Source organism: Mustelus asterias, chromosome 14 (genome assembly GCF_964213995.1).
Source record: "Mustelus asterias chromosome 14, sMusAst1.hap1.1, whole genome shotgun sequence".
NCBI classification, from domain to species: Eukaryota; Metazoa; Chordata; class Chondrichthyes; order Carcharhiniformes; family Triakidae; genus Mustelus; species Mustelus asterias.
This window is the reverse complement of record NC_135814.1, coordinates 54,745,347-54,764,338: the sequence shown is the minus strand read 5'-3', so window position 1 is coordinate 54,764,338 and position 18,992 is coordinate 54,745,347. Positions and strand designations below refer to the sequence as shown.

At 41.9% G+C, this 18,992-nt stretch overlaps 1 protein-coding gene across 1 annotated transcript in view; it reads right to left on the bottom strand.

Annotated features, from left to right (window-relative positions):
* The window catches only part of rapgef4a (Rap guanine nucleotide exchange factor 4a), a 284,780-nt gene that overhangs the window by 201,694 nt on the left and 64,094 nt on the right, over positions 1 to 18,992 (bottom strand). Inside the window, exon 4 of the mRNA XM_078228399.1 lies at positions 18,713 to 18,859. Coding sequence (XP_078084525.1) covers positions 18,713 to 18,859 — 147 coding nt within the window. The remainder of the gene's footprint in view (positions 1 to 18,712; positions 18,860 to 18,992) is intronic.

Genomic DNA, 18,992 nt, shown 5'->3' with positions numbered 1-18,992 from the left:
GAACTTTAGCAACAGCTGCAGTCACTGCGGTGCATCCATGAAGTTGAGAGTGTTGTGGATAGCACATTTATAGATGCGGTCACCTCACAGCTTAAGAGTACGTGGGGAAAGAGGGAATGCGTGGCCACCAGACAATCTAAAGGGGAAAAGCACATGATGCAGGAGAGCTACCTCCCACCCCCCAAAACCCCAGAGTGCATCCCACTCTCCAATCAGTATTCAGTTTTGAATGCTAATGAATGATGGTTCATCTGGGGAGAGCAGCCAAAGTCAGGTCCACCACCCCACAGGTGTCTCAGCTGTACAGGGAAGGCGGGTACAAGACCACAAGAACAATAGAGTTAGCAGACATGATTCCAGGATGGTGTGCTGCCTCCCTGGTGCCAAGGATATCACTTGCGGTGGGGTGGGGGAACAAAGGGGTGAACAGCCCACAGTCGGGGTCCATGTTGGTATGAACGACGTGGATAGAGAGAGGGCTGTGACCATTCAGCCCGTCGAGTCTGCACTGACTCTCTGATAGAGTATCTTACCCAGACCTTCTCCACCCTATCTCTGTTACTGCGCACATTTTCCTTGGTTAATCCAACTAACCTCCACATCTTGGGACACTAAGGGACAATTTAGCATGAAAAGAGGCTGGTTGCCAAGAGTAAAATGATGGTAAAAGGAGGAGCAGAGCTGATTAGGAACAAGAAAAAAAAGAGGGAATTTACACATAGATCCCTACAACCTTAGAACTGCTACAGTGCAGAAAGAGGCCATCCGGCCCATCGAGTCTGCATCGACTCTCCAAAAGAGTATCTCACCCAGGCCTCTCCTCTGCCCCAGCCCCACAACCCCGTGCATTTAGTATGGTCAAACCACCTAACCTGCACATCTTTGGAGTGTGGGAGGAAACTGGAGCACCTAGAGAAAACCCATGCAGACACAGGGCGATTGTGCAAACTCCACCAATCACCCCAAGGCCAGAATCGAACCTGGGTCCCTGGCGCTGTGAGACAGCAATGCTAACCACTGTCCCATGGAGGCTGGGGGCATGGTTGAGGTATTAATTGAACACCAAGAAAGAAAATGACACCAGATCATGGTAAGAGAGGGGCTAATTCAGATCTAAGGAGGTATTTGATAGACTGTCTATATTTATAGTTGATAAGGTACCAGGAAGGAATGAGATATGTCTAATGATACTGAGGGAAGAACATGGAGAAATATTAAAAAAGGGCACAATTCCAAAGGGGATGAAGGAGCAGAAGGACCTGGTTATATATGTGTCTGAACGTGGCAGGTCAGGTTAAGAGCTGTTGATAAGGTATATTTAAGGACGTAGAGTGTAAGAGCAAGGGAGATCATATTGAACTTGTACAAGCCTCAGTTGGAGTACAATCAACTTCAGTTGTTTGTGGCATTCCTCTACTGTGAACTGGTTTATCTGTACAAAAACAGTTGTATGCAAAATTGCAGTTTGCAGCCCCAACACTTCACTCGTCTGCAATTTTAAATGCCATTCTCAGAGAACAGCACACACTGTACGTGCTGGCTCTGTGCATGCACAAGGTCGCTGTTTGCAATTTCACGCTTTGCATTTGCAGAAATGGAAGCCCCGTGAATGGCAGGGTTTGACTGTACTGCATCTAGTTCTGGGTGCCACACTTAAGATGAAGGCATTTGGCAGATTGCAGAAAAGATTCATGGGAATAGTGCCAAGGATGAGGAACTTCTGTTATAAAGATAGATTGGGGAAATTAGGACTATTTTGGAGACGAGAAAGCTGCGAGGAAATTTGAGGGAGGTAATCAAATTAACAAGGGGTCTGGACAAAGTAGATGGGGAGAAACAGCTCCCATTCATGAAAGGATCAAGAATGAGGGCACAGATTTAATAATTGGTAAAAGCAGCAAAATCATCATGAGGAAAAACTCATAGGAGTGGTTGGGATCATAATTCCATTAGTTTTAAGATAGTTATGGAGAATGATAGGTCTGGCCCAAAAGTTAAAATTCTAAATTGGGGCAAGGCCAATTTTGATGCCATCAGGCAAGAACTTTCAACAGTTAATTGGGGGCAACTGTGGGAAGGCAAAGGGACGTCTGGTAAGTGGGAGGCTTTCAAAAGTGTGTTAACCAGGGTTCAGGGTTCTTAGAGTGAAGGGCAAGGCTGGTAGAAGTAGGGAACCCTGGATGACTCAGGATATTGAGGCCCTGGTCAAGAAGAAGAAGGGGGCACATGACATACATAGGCAACTGGGATCATGTGGATCCCTTGAAGAGTATATAGAGGATGTAGGAGTAGAATTAAGAGAAATCAGGAGGGCAAAAAGGGGACACAAGATTGTTTTGGCAGATAAGGCAAAGGAGAATCCAAAGAGCTTCTACAAATACATAAAGGTCAAAAGAGTAACTAGGGAGAAAGTAGAGCCTCTTAAGGATCAACAAGGTCATCTATGTGCGGATCCACAAGAAATGGATGAGATCCTAAATTAATATTTCTCATCAGTATTTACTGTTGAGAAAAGCATGGATGTTAGGGAACTTGGGGAAATAAATAGTGATGGCTTGAGGAGTGTACATATTACAGAGAAGGTGGTGTTGGAAGTCTTAAAGCACATCAAGGTAGATAAATCCCCGGGACCTGATGAAGTGTATCCCAGGACATTGTGGGAGGCTTGGGAGGAAATTGCGAGTCTCCGAGCAGAGATATTTGAATCATCGACAGTCAAAGATGAGGTGCCTAAAGATTGGAGGGTGACAAATGTTGTGCCTTTGTTTAAGAAGGGCTGCATGGAAAAGCCTGGGAACTACAGGCCAGTGAGCCTCACATCTGTGGTGGGTAAGTTGTGAGGAGGTATTTTGAGAGACAGAATCTGCAGGCATTTAGAGACGCAAGGACTGATTAGGGACAGTCAGCATTGCTTTGAGAGTGGAAAATCATGTCTCACAAATTTGATTGAGTTTTTTGAAGGGGTAACCAAGAAGGTAGATGAGAGTAGTGCAGTTGATATTGTCTGCATGGACTTTAGCAAGGCCTTTGACAAGGTACCACATGGTTGGTTGTTGCATAAAGTTAAATCTCATGGGATCCAGGGTGAGGTATCTAAATGGATACAAAGTTGGCTTGATGACAGACGACAGAGGGTGGTTGTACAGGGTTGTTTTTCAAACTGGAGGCCTGTGACCAGTGGTGTGCCTCAGGGATTGGTGCTGGGTCTACTGTTATTTGACATTTATATAATGTTTTCGATCAGAATAAAGGAGGCATGGTTAGTAAGTTTGCAGATGACACCAAGGTTGGTGGCATAGAGGACAGCGAAGAAGGTTATTTAGGATTGCAAAGGGATCTTGATCAATTGGATCAGTGGCTGATGAATGGCAGATGGAGTTTGACTTAGATAAATGCAGGGTGATGCATTTTGGTCGATCAAACCAGAGAAGGACTTACTCAGTCAATGGTAGGGCGTTGGGGAGAGTTACAGAGCAAAGAGATTTAGGGGTACAGGTTCATAGCTCCTTGAAAGTGGAGTCACAAGTGGACAGAGTGGTGAAGGTGGCATTCGGCATGCTTGGTTTCATTGGTCAGAACATTGAATACAGGAGTTGGGACGTCTTGTTGAGGTTGCACAAGACATTGGTAAGGCTATACTTGGAATACTGTGTACAGTTCTGGTCACCTAATTATAGAAAGGATATTAAACTAGGAAGAGTGCAGAAAAGATTTACTAGGATGCTACCGGGACTTGATGGTTTGAGTAATGAGAGGCTGGATAGACTGGGACTTTTTCTCTGAAGTGTAGAAGGATGAGGGGTGAGCTCATAGAGGTCTATAAAATAACGAGGGGCATAAATCAGCTAGATAGTGTGGCCAAATGGGCCATCTAAAATGGCGATTTGCAAAGCACTCTGGGACAACTGGGCAAGAACTAAAACGACAGGCTGCAGTTTAAAAGACAGAGACAAACAGGCTGCAATCCTGACGAGTGAATAAACAGGATATGTTTCATCTCCAGGATGAAAGAGACTGTCTGGTCACACTGGGTTGTTTACCAGATACAAGGGCACCGTGACCCCTTATTTAGGAGGGAGGTATGTGACCTATGTGCCTCCAGTACCTACAGACATGGCCGTTGGGGACACACCCAGAGATCGGTGTGGCAGCACCTGATTGGACTCTTATCTATCAGGGTGATCAAGTCCTGATTGATTGATTGGTAATGGCCAAAAGGGGCGTGAAACCCAACGAGGTATAAAGGGTGCTGCGCAACCAGGAATCTCTCTCTCTTTCTTTCGCTCTCTCTCTCGCGCTCGCTCTGACCCCATTAACAGGCTACAACAATGGTGAACATCGCCAGCGACGACCAGCACGAGGAGAGCCACCACACCAGAGAAGGAAGGAAGACCAGAGCCAGAGTGCCAGACCAGACTACGCAGAGGACGACTGAGACCAGCGCACAGATAAAGGCCAATATCTGCTTGGGTACTTGCCAGTCTTGCAAAGTTAAGTTAAGGTCTTATATTGGACTTGAACTTTAGTATTTTCCTGCAAGATAACGTATCGTTGGTTGGGTGGGTGATTATTGATTGTGTGGGTTTAAATAAATATTGGTTGTACTCATAAGACGTCTACTCGTAGTTATTTGTCCACCGTATGAGGGTTAAAACAGACTGTGCGGCAGATAAGAGGCAACATTGGCGTCCCTGGGTGGGCTCGATAAGAAGTAACTTTGTTGCTCCGATATCGAACCCCACAGAATCCATATTGAACGGTTATTTTAAATTCAGAGCCGACAGGTGTAAACTCCTTACTGGACAAATAACTGCTTTCAGGAAATTGTGTATTGTGTATTTATTGTTACTAACAAGGAGGATAGGGTTAACTCTGTAGGTTTGTAGTAGAACCCAGAGGGATTAAGACCGGAACAGAGCCCAAAGCCGTACCCGCAGTCCGATCGACTCCCTACCCCTTGTCATTAAATATAGAATGGCAGGAAACAGTATAGAGACAGAGAAGTGTCCCATATGGGAAAAAAGAATCAGGGAATATATTAAGAAAGGGTGGCCCCCATGGGCAGAATCTTGTACCAATACCGAGGCTGGACTGGGATCCCTAGGGCAGAAGTATTGGGATGATCCTTTAGTTTATCTAGAAGTGAGATTTTGAAGTAAGGTTAGTCAAGGGGAAGGGTGAACTCTATTGTCGACCATGAGGCAAGGCTCAAACCTAACTCTGGAGTAGAGAGAAGGTGTTCATCATACCCTTGATACCAACTGACTTAGAGGGACTGATTGGTTAATTAGCAGGCACTGTACCCCTTCAGTCACTTCTTGTTCTCCTGGGACTATGCCTAGAGAAATGGGTAGAATACTACAGTGAGTTTTTGGATCTGGGATCCGTGAGTCAGAGATGTTTTAATGGGAGAAACAGAGATAAAGGAAAATGTTTGTTGAAATTGAGTAAAGTTGTGATTATTAGTTTAGAAGAGTTACAGAGTGAGAAGTCAGAGAAAATGAAGTTAAAAGATAAGTTAGAAATTATGAGAGTTAGTTGAGAAGTTAAGAGAAGAAAATAAGTAATTTTGTGGAAAAGTAGATAAGCAGGAACAAAACAATGAGGTAAATATATTGTCTATGAGTCAGTTTAAAGTACATCAAGTTAGTGAAAAGAATCAAAGTTCTGATTACTCCAAGTTCCAGCAGGAGATTAGTCTATTAAAATCTCAGTTGCCAATGCAGATAGGGATGTTGTCTATATTTGGGACAGATGAGTCTGAGGGAGATGGTGTTTATGGATTGGGTTGTGGATTGTATCTGGAAAAGAATGCCCATTTTGCACGTGGCATTGACTGGGGATCCCCACCTCCTTTTCCGGAGGCCCCTAATTCATCAGTAAGTTTAGAATTTGCCCCTGGTCTGGTGAATCCTGTGACTTTTAGTTGCAAGGAGGGCACAGAATTACCAGGAGACATTGATAGAGAAGGATACCCATGAACCCCATTAAACAGACCATGTGGGGTAAGGAGCTTACACCCTCACTAACATCACGAAGAACCCCAAGTGGTCCTTTGTTTTTTTTTTAAAAAGGAGGGAGTGTGCAGTGTGTGTTACAGAATTTTGAGAGAAAGGAACTATGTTCTCTCAACTTACTATGGAAATATTATAAATTAATTGACAAGATGAAGAAAATTGATTAGAGAAAATCTACGGTTGAGCTAATAATTTGAGGAGTTTTTGTATTTCAGTGTGTTTGTGTGGTCTGGTTACTTGTCGAATGTAGATGGTTGTTGTTGCATTAGATTGAGAGCAGGAGTTGTTGAAGCCTGTTTGTTCTTGTGGAGTATTTATTGCGGGCAATAAATGCAATGCTTTACACTTTGGTTTAACTTCAAAGGGGCTGAGGAAGTGTTAAAACTGTTAAAATTTAAGTATAAGATTTCTTGAATTTACTTCTGTTTTTGAGTTTAATTACAGTTTGGAAGAAAGAAGAATGAAGGCGACTGTCTTAATCAATTTTCTGTATTCTCTTTAAATGTTTTTTCATCCCAGTTTAAAATGTTAAGTTTGAATGAAAGAGGCAGTGCTGTGGAATGAATGTTGGAAGCTTCCATGTGTGTCCTGTGTGTGTTTAATAAAGTGGTTGCGTGGATGTTTTGTTGTTGTTTGCTTTAATGTTTTAATGTTCTTCCCCTAATTGTGATTTTACAACAGTGGGTTTGATAGAGTTTAAATAAAAATTGGAAATTTATATATGTGGGACGCTACTTTGAACACAATTTTTGGAAAGTAAGTTGAAATTTCAAAATCAGAGTACATAAATTGAAGTTTGAAATAACCAATTTGAATTTTGAATAATCCTGGGTTCAAATTTTGTTAAGAAAAGGATTTAAACCTTGGAGGAAACCATGTGTTCTTTCCTTGGTCTTGAAGAAATCGTGACATCATCACATTGGAATGTGTTTTATTTCTTGTGTTTTTTTTAAAACTGGCAGAGATTTCACCATCTTCTGTTCCTAATTTGGCAATTAAAAAATTATATACATTGGAGGTTGTAAATTTTAATTTTTGTTTTTAATTTGACAGATTTTGAGACCAAATTAATTCATTTGGCTCCAAGCCGAATGTATTTTTTGTGCTTTGTTTTAAATAGATGGCTTGTGAATAACAAGTCTAGCAGTTTCAAGACTCCAAGATTGTTTATCACAACCTAGTGATAATTGAGACTTGAAGAGTTTGGCTCAGTCAGATTTTCTCACTGTTAACTTTCAAATTAAAGTGATTGGTTACGCTTAAGCGTTACAGTTTCTGACATTTAATTGATAGAATAAATTGAGCACACAAAATAACCAACTTATAAATGGGAAGTTGCCTAAATTCTAAAGAGGTAAATAAGTTTAATTTTGACAAATAAAGGGTAATGGAAAGAGAGTCTGTATGGGTTTTGTGTTTCAAAGAGGGATGCATTGAAACATATTCTCAGTTTATGATGTAACCATTTGAATGAGAGATAATTTTACAAAGTAATATCTGTTTGTTTTGTGACTTTCCCATACTGAGTAAATGTTATCTGTGGTAATCCTCATGTTCACATGTAAAGTTTGTTCGGTTCAATGTATGTAAATGCTAATAAGTTGGGAGTTAATTTTTCTGAAAAGTTAAGGGCTCTGGAGAGTGTCAATGACTTTACAACAGGTGAGAGGATTTTTCCTAGTACTTAGTTATTTGGGGTTACAGGAGTTAAAATGCTTAAAAGAGGAACAAATAAACTATTTGTGCAAATCATGTTATTCATAAATAAAATTGGTAAAGTAGACAGAATGATGGAGGAATTTCCTCCATAATTTGTTAAACTGGTAGAAAATCATTTGAATTACTTCTAACTTGTTATTTGGTTACATTGTGTTAATTGGGTCATAAAAGAACATAGCAGGTGTATGCCAGAAGGAGATAGATTTTGAGCTGTGACTGTGGGAGTTTAAATCTAAAATGGTAACTGTAACAAAATGTGTTTATTATGCAAATTTGGATCATTTTAAAATAACAAATACTTTGGAGAGTTAAATCTACCTCTTCAGCACTTTTGGTGCATGACCCTCCAAAATCCAAATTTAAATGTTATTTCCCTTTTGCATCTGTATCAATGATTTATTATTGTTCTGTGCATAACTCTGAACCTAAAATGGGGTTTGGAATATCTGATTGTCTGTATTTGTGGGTAACTAGCTTATTGTAATAATGGTGTTTAGAATATGTGGTTGTTTGTATTTGTAGAGTGTTGTTGTCTGTAGCTTCTGGAATATGTTGTAGGAATGTATTATCACTGTGCATGCCAATGCCTGGGCCTTACTTGATTGTTGAGTGACTGGGGAATTCCTGACAGCTACAGGTCCTCAGTTTGTGATCCATCACGCTTCGCGTTCAGGAACAAAGGGGGGGGGACTGTGGCCAAACAGGCCATCTAAAATGGCGATTTGCAAAGCACTCTGGGACAATTGGGCAAGAACTAAAACGACAGGCTGCAGCCTAAAAGACAGAGACAAACAGGCTGCAACCCTGACGAGTGAATAAACAGGATATGTTTCATCTCCAGGGTGAGACAGACTTTCTGGTCACACTGGGTTGTTTCATCTCCAGGATTAAAGAGACCTTCTGGTCATACTGGGTTGTTTATCAGATATAAGGGCACCGTGACCCCTTATTTTTTAGGAGGGAGGTATGTGACCTATGTGTCTCCAGCACCTACAGACATGGCCATTGGGGACACACCCAGAGATCGGTGTGGCAGCACCTGATTGGACTCTTATCGATCAGGGTGATCAAGTCCTGATCGATTGATTGGCAATGGCCAAAAGGGGCATGAAACCCAATGAGGTATAAAGGGTTCTGCGCAACCAGGAATCTCTCGCTCTCTCTCTCTCTGTGACCCCATGAACGGGCTACAACAATGGTGAACATTGCCAGCGACGACCAGCACGAGGAGAGCCACCACACCAGAGAAGGAAGGAAGACCAGAGCCAGAGTGCCAGACCAAAGGACCAGACTACGCAGAGGACGACCGAGACCAATGCACAGATAAAGGCCAATATCTGCTTGGGTACTTGCCAGTCATGCAAAGTTAAGGTCTTATATTGGACTTGAACTTTAGTATTTTCCTGCAAGATAACTTATTGTTGGTTGGGTGGGTGATTATTGATTGTGTGGGTTTAAATAAATATTGGTTGTACTAATAAGGCGTCTACTCGCAGTTATTTGTCCACCGTATGAGGGTTAAAACAGACTGTGCGGCAGATAAGAGGCAACAATAGTCAATATCTTTGCCCAAAGGTAGGGGAGTCTAAAACTAGAGGGCATAGGTTTAAGGTGAGAGGGGAGCGATACAAAAGGGTCCAGAGGGGCAAATTTTTCACAGAAGGTGGTGAATGTCTGGAACAAGCTGCCAGAAGCAGTAGAGGCAGGTACAATTTTGTCTTTTAAAAAGCGTTTAGACAGTTACATGGGCAAAATGGGTATAGAGAGATCTGGGCCAAATGTGGACAATTGGGACTAGCTTAGGGGTTTAAAAAAAAGGGGCAACATGGACAAGTTGGGCCTGTTTCCATGCTGTAAACCTCCATGACTGGAATGCATTGCCTGGGAGTACTCAGATTCAGTCAAAGGAAGAATGTGCAGGGTTTCTAAGAGAAGGTGGAAAGCCACCGCCGAAGGGCCAAATGGCCTCCTGCTTTGTACCAATTCTGAGATACTGGTGAAATCTTGTGTTTTTGTTCACTGACAGAAAGGCCAAAAATACACTTGTTACAGCATGGTGTAGGTGGCAGCAGAGAGCAAGGTTTCAGAGTGAAAAGGCAACATGTTACAAGCAGAGATTTGATGCAAATTCTCATTTGCTGACATTTTAAGTTTGTTCCATCTATCATACCTCCCAACACTGCAAAACAGCAAACGGTCAAGATTTTTCTCCATGCATACCCAAGCTGACTTCATTTAATGATCCCCCCTCCCCCACAATATTTCAGTGCTGCACTTTCATAACTTTCACTGAAATATAATTTGTTTTAAAAATATCCCTTACAAACAAGTGCATTATTTAGACAAAGCCATCCAATTATTAAATCCAAGATGTTCTAAACATTTCACAGTTATGGGAATTTTAAAATTAACTCTGGCCTTGCATGATCCAATTCTACCTCCTTTCCAAGATCAAGGAACACCCTTCACCCCCATGCATCTTCCCCTCTCAATTATTTTTTTCTCCTTTTGTCCAGTCTCTTCCAAGTTAAATCTGTGACTATGGACACTGCCACTTCTTGGCTTCCAATTTCCTGGTTCCAACCATCTGTTTTTAATCAGACAACCAGTCTCTCCACAACTCCATTCATTAGCAGGATGGCCTGTAGGACTTCCGGAGGCCCAACTAGTGCCGATTCACCACCTCTCTCATACTGGGTTTATTCTCAAACAAGCTTCTCTTTTGCCTCCACTTACTCTCCCCAAATAAAAAGGCATTGCTATTTAGTGGCATACATGGAACATTCTTTCCAATTCTACTCCAGTTCCTGCCCTTACCCCCTTTTCATATACAGGGGCATATCTGTGCTATTTCCTGCTTTTGGAACACATCCTCTGTGTAAAGGGTGTTCTAATAATGCATTTTTGGTGGTTTGTAAATAGTGGAACTCATCCGAATAGTGCTGTTGTTTTAGTACATGCTCACTTTACTTTAAATGTAAAACACAGCAGCGCTGCACATGCCACCCCTCTCCTGATCCCCTTGTCTCCTCCCGCATGCTTTTACTGCTTCTTTCCCCCAACATCCTCACTGCTTCCCACTCGCCACTTTCTTCTCCCGACCCCACCCACCGCCCTTCTCCCTGTGAGCAAAGGGTCGGGAGAGTGGTGGCAAGCGGGAAGCAATGAGTGGGGTCAGAGAAGGGAAATGCTGAGTAAGAGGAAGCAACCAAGTGAGTCAGGAAAGCACCACAACAAGCAGAAGTAGCAAGCTGTAGAAAGAAGGGTGGGGAGCAGGAGACTGCAAGGAGGTACAAGGCACATAAGGCTATAGAGTGGCTAGCACTGCTGCTTCACAACACCAGGGAACCAGTTTGGGTCACTGTCTGCGCGGAGTCTGCACGTTCTCCCAATGTCTGCGTGGGTTTCCTCCGGGTGCTCCAGTTTCCTCTCAGTCCAAAAGACATGCTGGTTTGGCACATTGACCGTGTTAAATTCTCCCTCAGTGTACCCGAACAGGTGCCAGAATGTAGCAACTAGGGGATTTTCATTGCGAAGTTAACGTAAGCCTCCTTGTGACACTAATAAATAAAAACTTTAAATTTGAGAAAAGAGGATCATTACAACAGATAGGTTCAATGCAACCAGGTTTTAGAATGCATTAGACATGTTCTGTATCCATCCACAAGTACTCAGAGGACTAAACATCACATTGTAAGTGATTAGTTCATTTAGAAACATCAACAACCCTTTCTAAAAGCTTTCAAAATTTTTCTGACATTTCCCTTCAATTGCCCACATTTCTTTAGATGTTGCTTGCACATAATTCGCTAATCCTTCTACAAATCTACACTTCATCAGTAAATTACGTGAAATAGATGTACTCAAAGCTCAAGTGCAATGAGTACATGAATATGTAGACAGGGTGTATGTAATCAGAACTGACTCTGGCCATCACAATTTTACTGTTACAGTGCAACTTCCTACAAATAAATGAGCATCATTTTCAAGATTAAACACTAATGCAAAATAAGCACTTAATACCATTATCATCCTTGGGATTCCATTTGGACCTATTGGGAACCTTTCAGCAGCTTTGCAAGTATTAGCACAACATTTAGTGTGGCTTAAAATGATCCATTATCACTGCTACCACAATTACAACACATCCAAATATGTTTCAGACTTGAGTTAGGTGACCGCGTATAGCCCCAGGACTGAATATTGTGCATACCTGATGAGTGCATACACATGAATTTTACCGTGGGGGATTATCATCCACCAAATATTGGAGGTACGAATTTTACCACAGGGGTTACCATCCACTGAATATTGGGGGTACTAAGGATATTTACCATTATGGTTACATTATGAATTTATAATAATGTTTCTAGAAGCATAAAATATCACAGTCACCCAAAAAGGAAAATCTTTTCAATAAACCTATTTATAAAAGTTTTGTAGCCCAGCTCACTCAAGACAAAAGTAGAATCCTTTACATGGGGTGACTGTGGATTCTTAATTAATGTTTGTAAGTTTTGGTCACTTCTGAGACTACACTAACATTAGACAGCAGTTAAAGTAGTAATTGGCAGAAATCAACCACCATCAAAGCAAGTTCACCTTGATTAGATCCATTTTCCATTGCAATCATAACTTTATACATTTAGATCACGAGATAATTTAAATTCACAAAAAATGTCTGGCTCATCATATAACTAACACACAACATTCCAACAAAACACAGCACATTGACCAGTCTCTATCTCAAACTTTCAGAGTTATGAAACCCAAGACAAGCGCTGTAAATTTCCAACTCCGCCCATGGCTAGGATTCTCCAATCCCACTGCAGTGAATGGAGTTTTGGCTGAGCTTCAAATTCTCTGTTCTCGCTGGTAGTGGTGATAGGCCAATGAGATCAAAGAATTCCACCCATGGATAAAGATGGATTAAGCCATACACCATTGATAAAAGGTGACATCATAGAAAGAAAGAATTGAATAATCCATGAAAGAGACCATATGCTTAACGGATATCTTCACTTTTAGTAGCTGTTTTACTATTATTCAATTCCTCAAATATTAACCAATAGTTCTTTAATGTTATTAATTACCCTCTTAAAGGAACGCATCTGAAAACATTGGAGACAGATAATCTCACAAACTAGAATTCCCTATAATTAGATTAGGGTCAACAGTTCTTGAAGAAGCCAGTAAATGTGAACTCTTTTCTTAGACAAAGCATTCATTTGCTTCTTTCACATAGTATCAATCACACCAACCATCAGAGCCTACTATATAGAGCCTCTGTTTTCCTACTTTGAAATGATATGTCAAGCCCTTGAGGGCCAGTCATTGTGATTGATGGTTTACTTTCATGTATCAAGTGGCAGGTGGAGCTCATTCATTTAATTTCTATTTAAACAATGTGGTCTTTGCTTGAACAGACTTTGCAAACACAGTTCTGAATTAGCATTCAGAATGCAGTCACATGCAAACAATTTACACTATTAATTGCTTAACTTGAGAATTAGGGCGTCTTTATTATATTCTGGTTTCCAGAATTTGATGGGGGGGGGATAACTACAACTAAGTATACAAAAGAAGACCTATTTAAAAATAACTCTGAGCTCATGTAATGATAATGTTTGGGAATATTACAATGCCAATACAATACAATCCCTATGTCAACCAAAGTGAACATATGTGTAGTTTTTAAAAGAATATTTTTGTGGGACATGGGCATCGCTGGCTAGGTCTACCCCTAATTGCCCTTGAGGATATGGAGCAGTTGCAAATATAGCTTTTCACACAAATTATGGTTCTGTATAAAATAATACATCAATGAGGACTTTCCTCTTGTGAGTTGTTAAATCTAGTAACAGAATTCAAGCCAACAGAAACTGGCTAAAACCTCCTGCTGATTGCCACATACCGTCCCACACAACAGCTGATAAACCACGACTCCTCCATGTCCAACACCAATTGGAAGAAGCATTGAGGGCAGCAAGGACACAGAATGTATTCTGGGTGGGAGAGGTCAATGTCCATCACCAAGGATGGCTCAGTAGCACCACGACAGACCAAGCTGGCTGAGTTGTAAAGGATGTATAGCTGCTCAATTGGGTCTGCAGAAGGTGGTGAGGGAACCAACAAGAGGGAAAAAGCTATGTGACCTTGTTCTCATCAATCTATCTGCCACAGATGCATCTGTCCATGACAATATTAGCTGGAGTGAGATGAAGTCCCATCTTGATATTGAGGAAATCCTCCATTGAGTTGGGTGGCACTACCACCATGCTAAATAAGATAGATTTAGAAGAGATCCAGCAACAGTAAACTGGGCATCCGTGTGGGCTATCAGCAGCAACAGGATTGTATTCAACCCCATTCTGTAATTTCGTGGCCCAGCATATCCATCAGGTCAGGGGACTAACTTTGGTTCAATGAAAAGTGTAGGAGAGCATGGTAGGAACAGCATCAGGAACAGCATCAATCATACTTGAAAATGAGGCGAATCTACAACACAGGGCTACTTGCATGCCAATCAGCATAAGCAGCAAATAATAGACAAAGCGAAATGATTCCACAATTAACAGATCACATCTAAGCTCTACAGTCCCGCCACATCCGATCACGAACAGTGGTAGACAATTAACTAACTGGAGGAGAAAGTTTCACAAATATCACCATCCTCACTGATGAGGAGCCCAGCACAACAGTGCAAAAGACAAGACTGAATTATTTGAAACCATCTTTAGCCAGAAATGCTAAGTGGATGACCCTTCTTGGTCTCCTCCTGAGCATCCCAGAAACACAGAAGCCAGTTTTCAGCCCGGCATCAAGAAATATCTGAAGGATACTACAAAAGCTATGGAGCCCTGATAATATTCCAGCAATTGTGCTGAAGACATGTACTCCAGAACCACCTAACCAAGCTGCTCCAGTACAGCTACAACCTTGGCTTCTACCTGACAATGTGGAAAAGTGCTCAGGTATGTCCTGTCCACAAGATGCAGGACAATTCCAACCCAGCCAATTACTGCCCCATTAGTCTATTTTCAATTATCAGCAAAGCGATGAAAGGTGTCATCAACAGTAGCACTAACAGCAATAACCTGCTCACCGGCACTAAGTTCGGATTCTGCCAAGGCCACTCAGCTCCTTACCTCATTACAGCCTTGGCCCAAACATAGACAACTCAAGAGGCAAGGTGAGAGTGATTGCTCTTGACATCAAGGTTGCATTTGAGTGAGTGTGGCATCAGAGAGGCGTAGCAAAACTGGAGTCAATGTGATCAGGAGGAATGGAGGACTCCACTGGTTGGAGTCATACTTAGTACAATGGAAGATGGTTGTTGGAGGTCAATCAGCTCTGTCCCAGAGCATTGCTCAGGAGTTTCCCAGGGTATCTTCGGCCCAACTATCTTCAGCTGCTTCATCAATGACATTCCTTCCATCAGAAGGTCAAATGGGATGTTCATTGATGATTGCACCATTCACGACTCCTCAGATACTGAAACAGCTGTGTCCATATGCAGCAAAATCTGGTCAACATTTAGACGTGGGCTGGTAAGTGGCCAATAATATTCATGCCACACAAATGCCAGGAAAAACCATCTCCAACAAGGGAGAATCTAGCTATCTCCCCTTGGCATTCAATAGACTTACCTTATATTTCCCCCTTATCAATATCCTCAGGATTACCATTGACCAGAAACTGAACTAGACCAACCATATAAATAATGTGGCTACAAGAGCGGGTCAGAGTCTGCGGGTTCTGTGGAGAGTAACTCACGTACTATTTTTGCACGTTCTCCCTGTGTTTGCATGGGTTTCCTTCGGGTGCTCTGGTTTCCTCCCACAGTCTGAAAAACGTGCTGGTTAGATGCATTGGCAATGCTAAATTCTCCCTCAGTGTACCCGAACAGGCGCCAGAGTGCGACGACTAGGGGATTTTCACAGAAACTTCATTGCGGTGTTAATGTAAGCTACTTGTAACATTAATAAATAAACTTTTAATTTCCCCACAGCCTGCCCTCTATCGATGAAGCAGAGTTATAAGTATGATGGAGTACTCTCCACTTGCCTGGATGAGCGCAGCTTCTACAACACTCGAGGAACTCAACACCATCCAGGATAAAGCAGCCTGCATGATTGGCACCCCTCCACCAACTTTAGCATTTGATTCCTCTATTAATGATGCTCAGCGGCAGCAGTGTGTACCAACTACAAAATGCACTGCCGCATCTGAAAGCACCTGCCAAACTCACGATTTCTCCCATTGAGAAGATCACGGGCAGCAGAAGTATGGGAACAAACCACATGCAAGTTCCCCTCCGAGTTGCGCACATTATGACTTGAAAATATATTACTGTTCCTTCACTGTCGCTGAGTCAAAATCCTGAAACTCCCTCCCGAACAGGATTGTGGATGTAGGTACACTACATGGACTGCAGTGATTTAAGAAGGTGTCTCACCACTACCTTCTCAAGGGCAATTAAGGATGGGCAACAAATGCTGGCCTCGCCAGCAGTTACCACATCCTGTGAAGGTACCAATAAACGATTCAAAATAGACAGTTTAAATGTGATTTAAATTTGGCATTAGTCAATACACATGTCAAGCCCAGTGACCAATAACTTCAGATAGCAACTTTAGTTCCTGATTTCTTCTCTAACATGAGAAGTTGGCAGTATTAGATAGATACATCAGCCTATCAGTAGATGGGCAGGTTGATAGTGGGAATTAGGATCTTCAGTCGGATTGTTGATGTAGTCCTGCTTATTTTGTTCTCTTAGGCTCCTGGAGCTTGCTCTCTTTACCTGGTTCTATTTCTACCTACATCACCACCCACTGCCTCTGCTATTTATACTTTCCCTGCGTCTCATAAATTACTTTAATTTCACAAATTATGCCTTCTTTCATATCATGTTAATAGCCATTTAACAATCTTCCTTTTTTCAATCTGTTCTTTAAGACATATTTAACCCCTTGTGGACTGATTGTATATTTATTGTTATCAGGATGTCACCTTCACTGACTTGATAAATTGGATGCAGCACTGCAATCCCACCAAAGCAGAGATGAATGGAAATCCAGGCAGTGAAGTTTACCACCACCCCACAGCTTAATCTTTGGTTCCTCCACTCATCTTCGTCAGAAGTGGTGTTGGTCCTTGTCTCCCCACCAGTTACATACAGGTGACAGTGGAGATGGTATCCAGCTCCCCAGTGAATTTCCTTTCCCTTCTGCTTGTGTTATAATTGCCCCAGGGATGCTATCAGGAACTTTGTGGTAGACCTGGAATGTGGTCCTGAGGTGGCCCCAAGGGGACGAAAAACCCTGGTAATGGTCTCCTTCCCCAAATCTTTCTCCACAGAATTTACATGATAATGGTTCTGGTCTCCTGGAATGATACAAAAGAGGGAAGACATTCAATCCAATGTGTCTCTTTAAAAAACAATCCAATTAGTTTCACTTTCTGACACTTTCTCTATAGTTCTTTTTTTTTCTTTTGAAGCACATAGCTAATTGCCTTTTGAAAATTATTATTGAATATATTTCCATATTGGCTATGTTCCAGGGGTCTGGACTAGAGGTTTGGAGACGTGACTTCAAATCCCATCATGACAGCTGAGGAAATTTAAATTCAATTAATTAAATAAAATCTGGAATAAAAAGCTCATATCAGTAATGATGATAATGAAGCCACCAGGTGGTTATAAAAATGAATCTGTTTCACAAATATCCTTTAGGGAAAGAAATCTTAGAATAGAACAGAATACCTAGAGTGCAGAAGGAGGCCATTAAGTCTGCAAGGACAACAATCCCACCCAGGGCTTATCCCCGTAACCCCACATATTTACCCTACTAATCCCCCTGACATCCTCCTAACACTAAGGAGCAATTTAGCATGGCCAATCAATCTAACCCGCACATTTTTGGACTGTGGGAGAAAAAAAGAACACCCAGAGGAAACCCACGCAGACACGGGGAGAACGTGCAAACTCCACACAGACAGTCACCCAAGCCGGGAATCGAACCCGAGTCCCTGGTGCTGGGAAGCAGCAGTGCTAACCACTGTGACACCATACAGCCCATCTTCTGTCCTTATCTAGATTGGCCTACACTTGACTCCAGGACAATAGCAATGTGGTTGACTAGTAACTGCCCTCTGACAATGGTGTCTCAATTGCGTTCAAGAAAGTGGCTCACCACCACTTCGCAAGGACAATTATGGATGGACAATAAATGCTGGCCCTATGAAGTCCATATCTTGTGAATGAATATAAAACAAAACTTCAGACAATGCATTCCAGATATAGGGTGCAATCTTACTGGCTCTCCATGTTGGTCAATTGGCGTGGCCAGCTGGTAAGATAGGGCAAGAGGTGAAAAATCGGGTTCACGCCCAGTTTCCCACCTCTCGCAATCTTGCTGACTCTGTTTGCCAGCAAAATCAACCTCATGTACACAGTATACTGGGAGATCGGGGCACCTGCACACTGGAGCCCCCTCGCTGAGCAGCCGGCTTCACAGATGAGCTGAGGTTCCACGCCCCACTGTCGAGATTCGTATTACAGTTTCTGTATGCAGGGTGCTGTCACTTACCTCACTGAAAAAACTGGCCAGAAAACCTACCATTTCCTCGCCCATTCGACACCTTTGAGAAAATTCCACCCATGATGATTTGCTGTGCACTTTTTTTCCCGATCAAACTCTCTTTTGTCAATTATATTGAATCCACTGTTTGCTGGAGCTACCAACAACAATACTCTACCAAAACCTGTGATATCAAATTAATCAGAGCTGTTCATTTAGATTGCTGATTTTCATTGAGGTGCATTCTCGGACTCATAACAAACATTTGCAAACAACAATGCTACATGGAGGTGCTATGATCCATTGCACATTATATTAAACAGACACTAAGTCTGCCATTCAGAACAATTGCATTTTTTTAGGTTGAAAAGTACACACTGTTTTCAGATTTACCTCCCAGAGTGTTTTGAAGTCTTTCTGTTCAATCCGAAGAAGCTCACTGTACTCTTTGGTAACAATTGTAGCATGACGGGGAGTGTTGTCCAGAATGGATTCTCCAAAAGCTGTTCCAATTCCCAGAGTACAGAGCACGACAGCATCCTTTCAAAGGTTATAAACCAAAAATGCAAAATGTTAAAAAAATTACAATATTTTAAATAGGGTAATTAAATTAGACAATTGGTCTAACACACTTGCACATTATGAATGTTCTAGTTTCCCAAACATTTTCTAT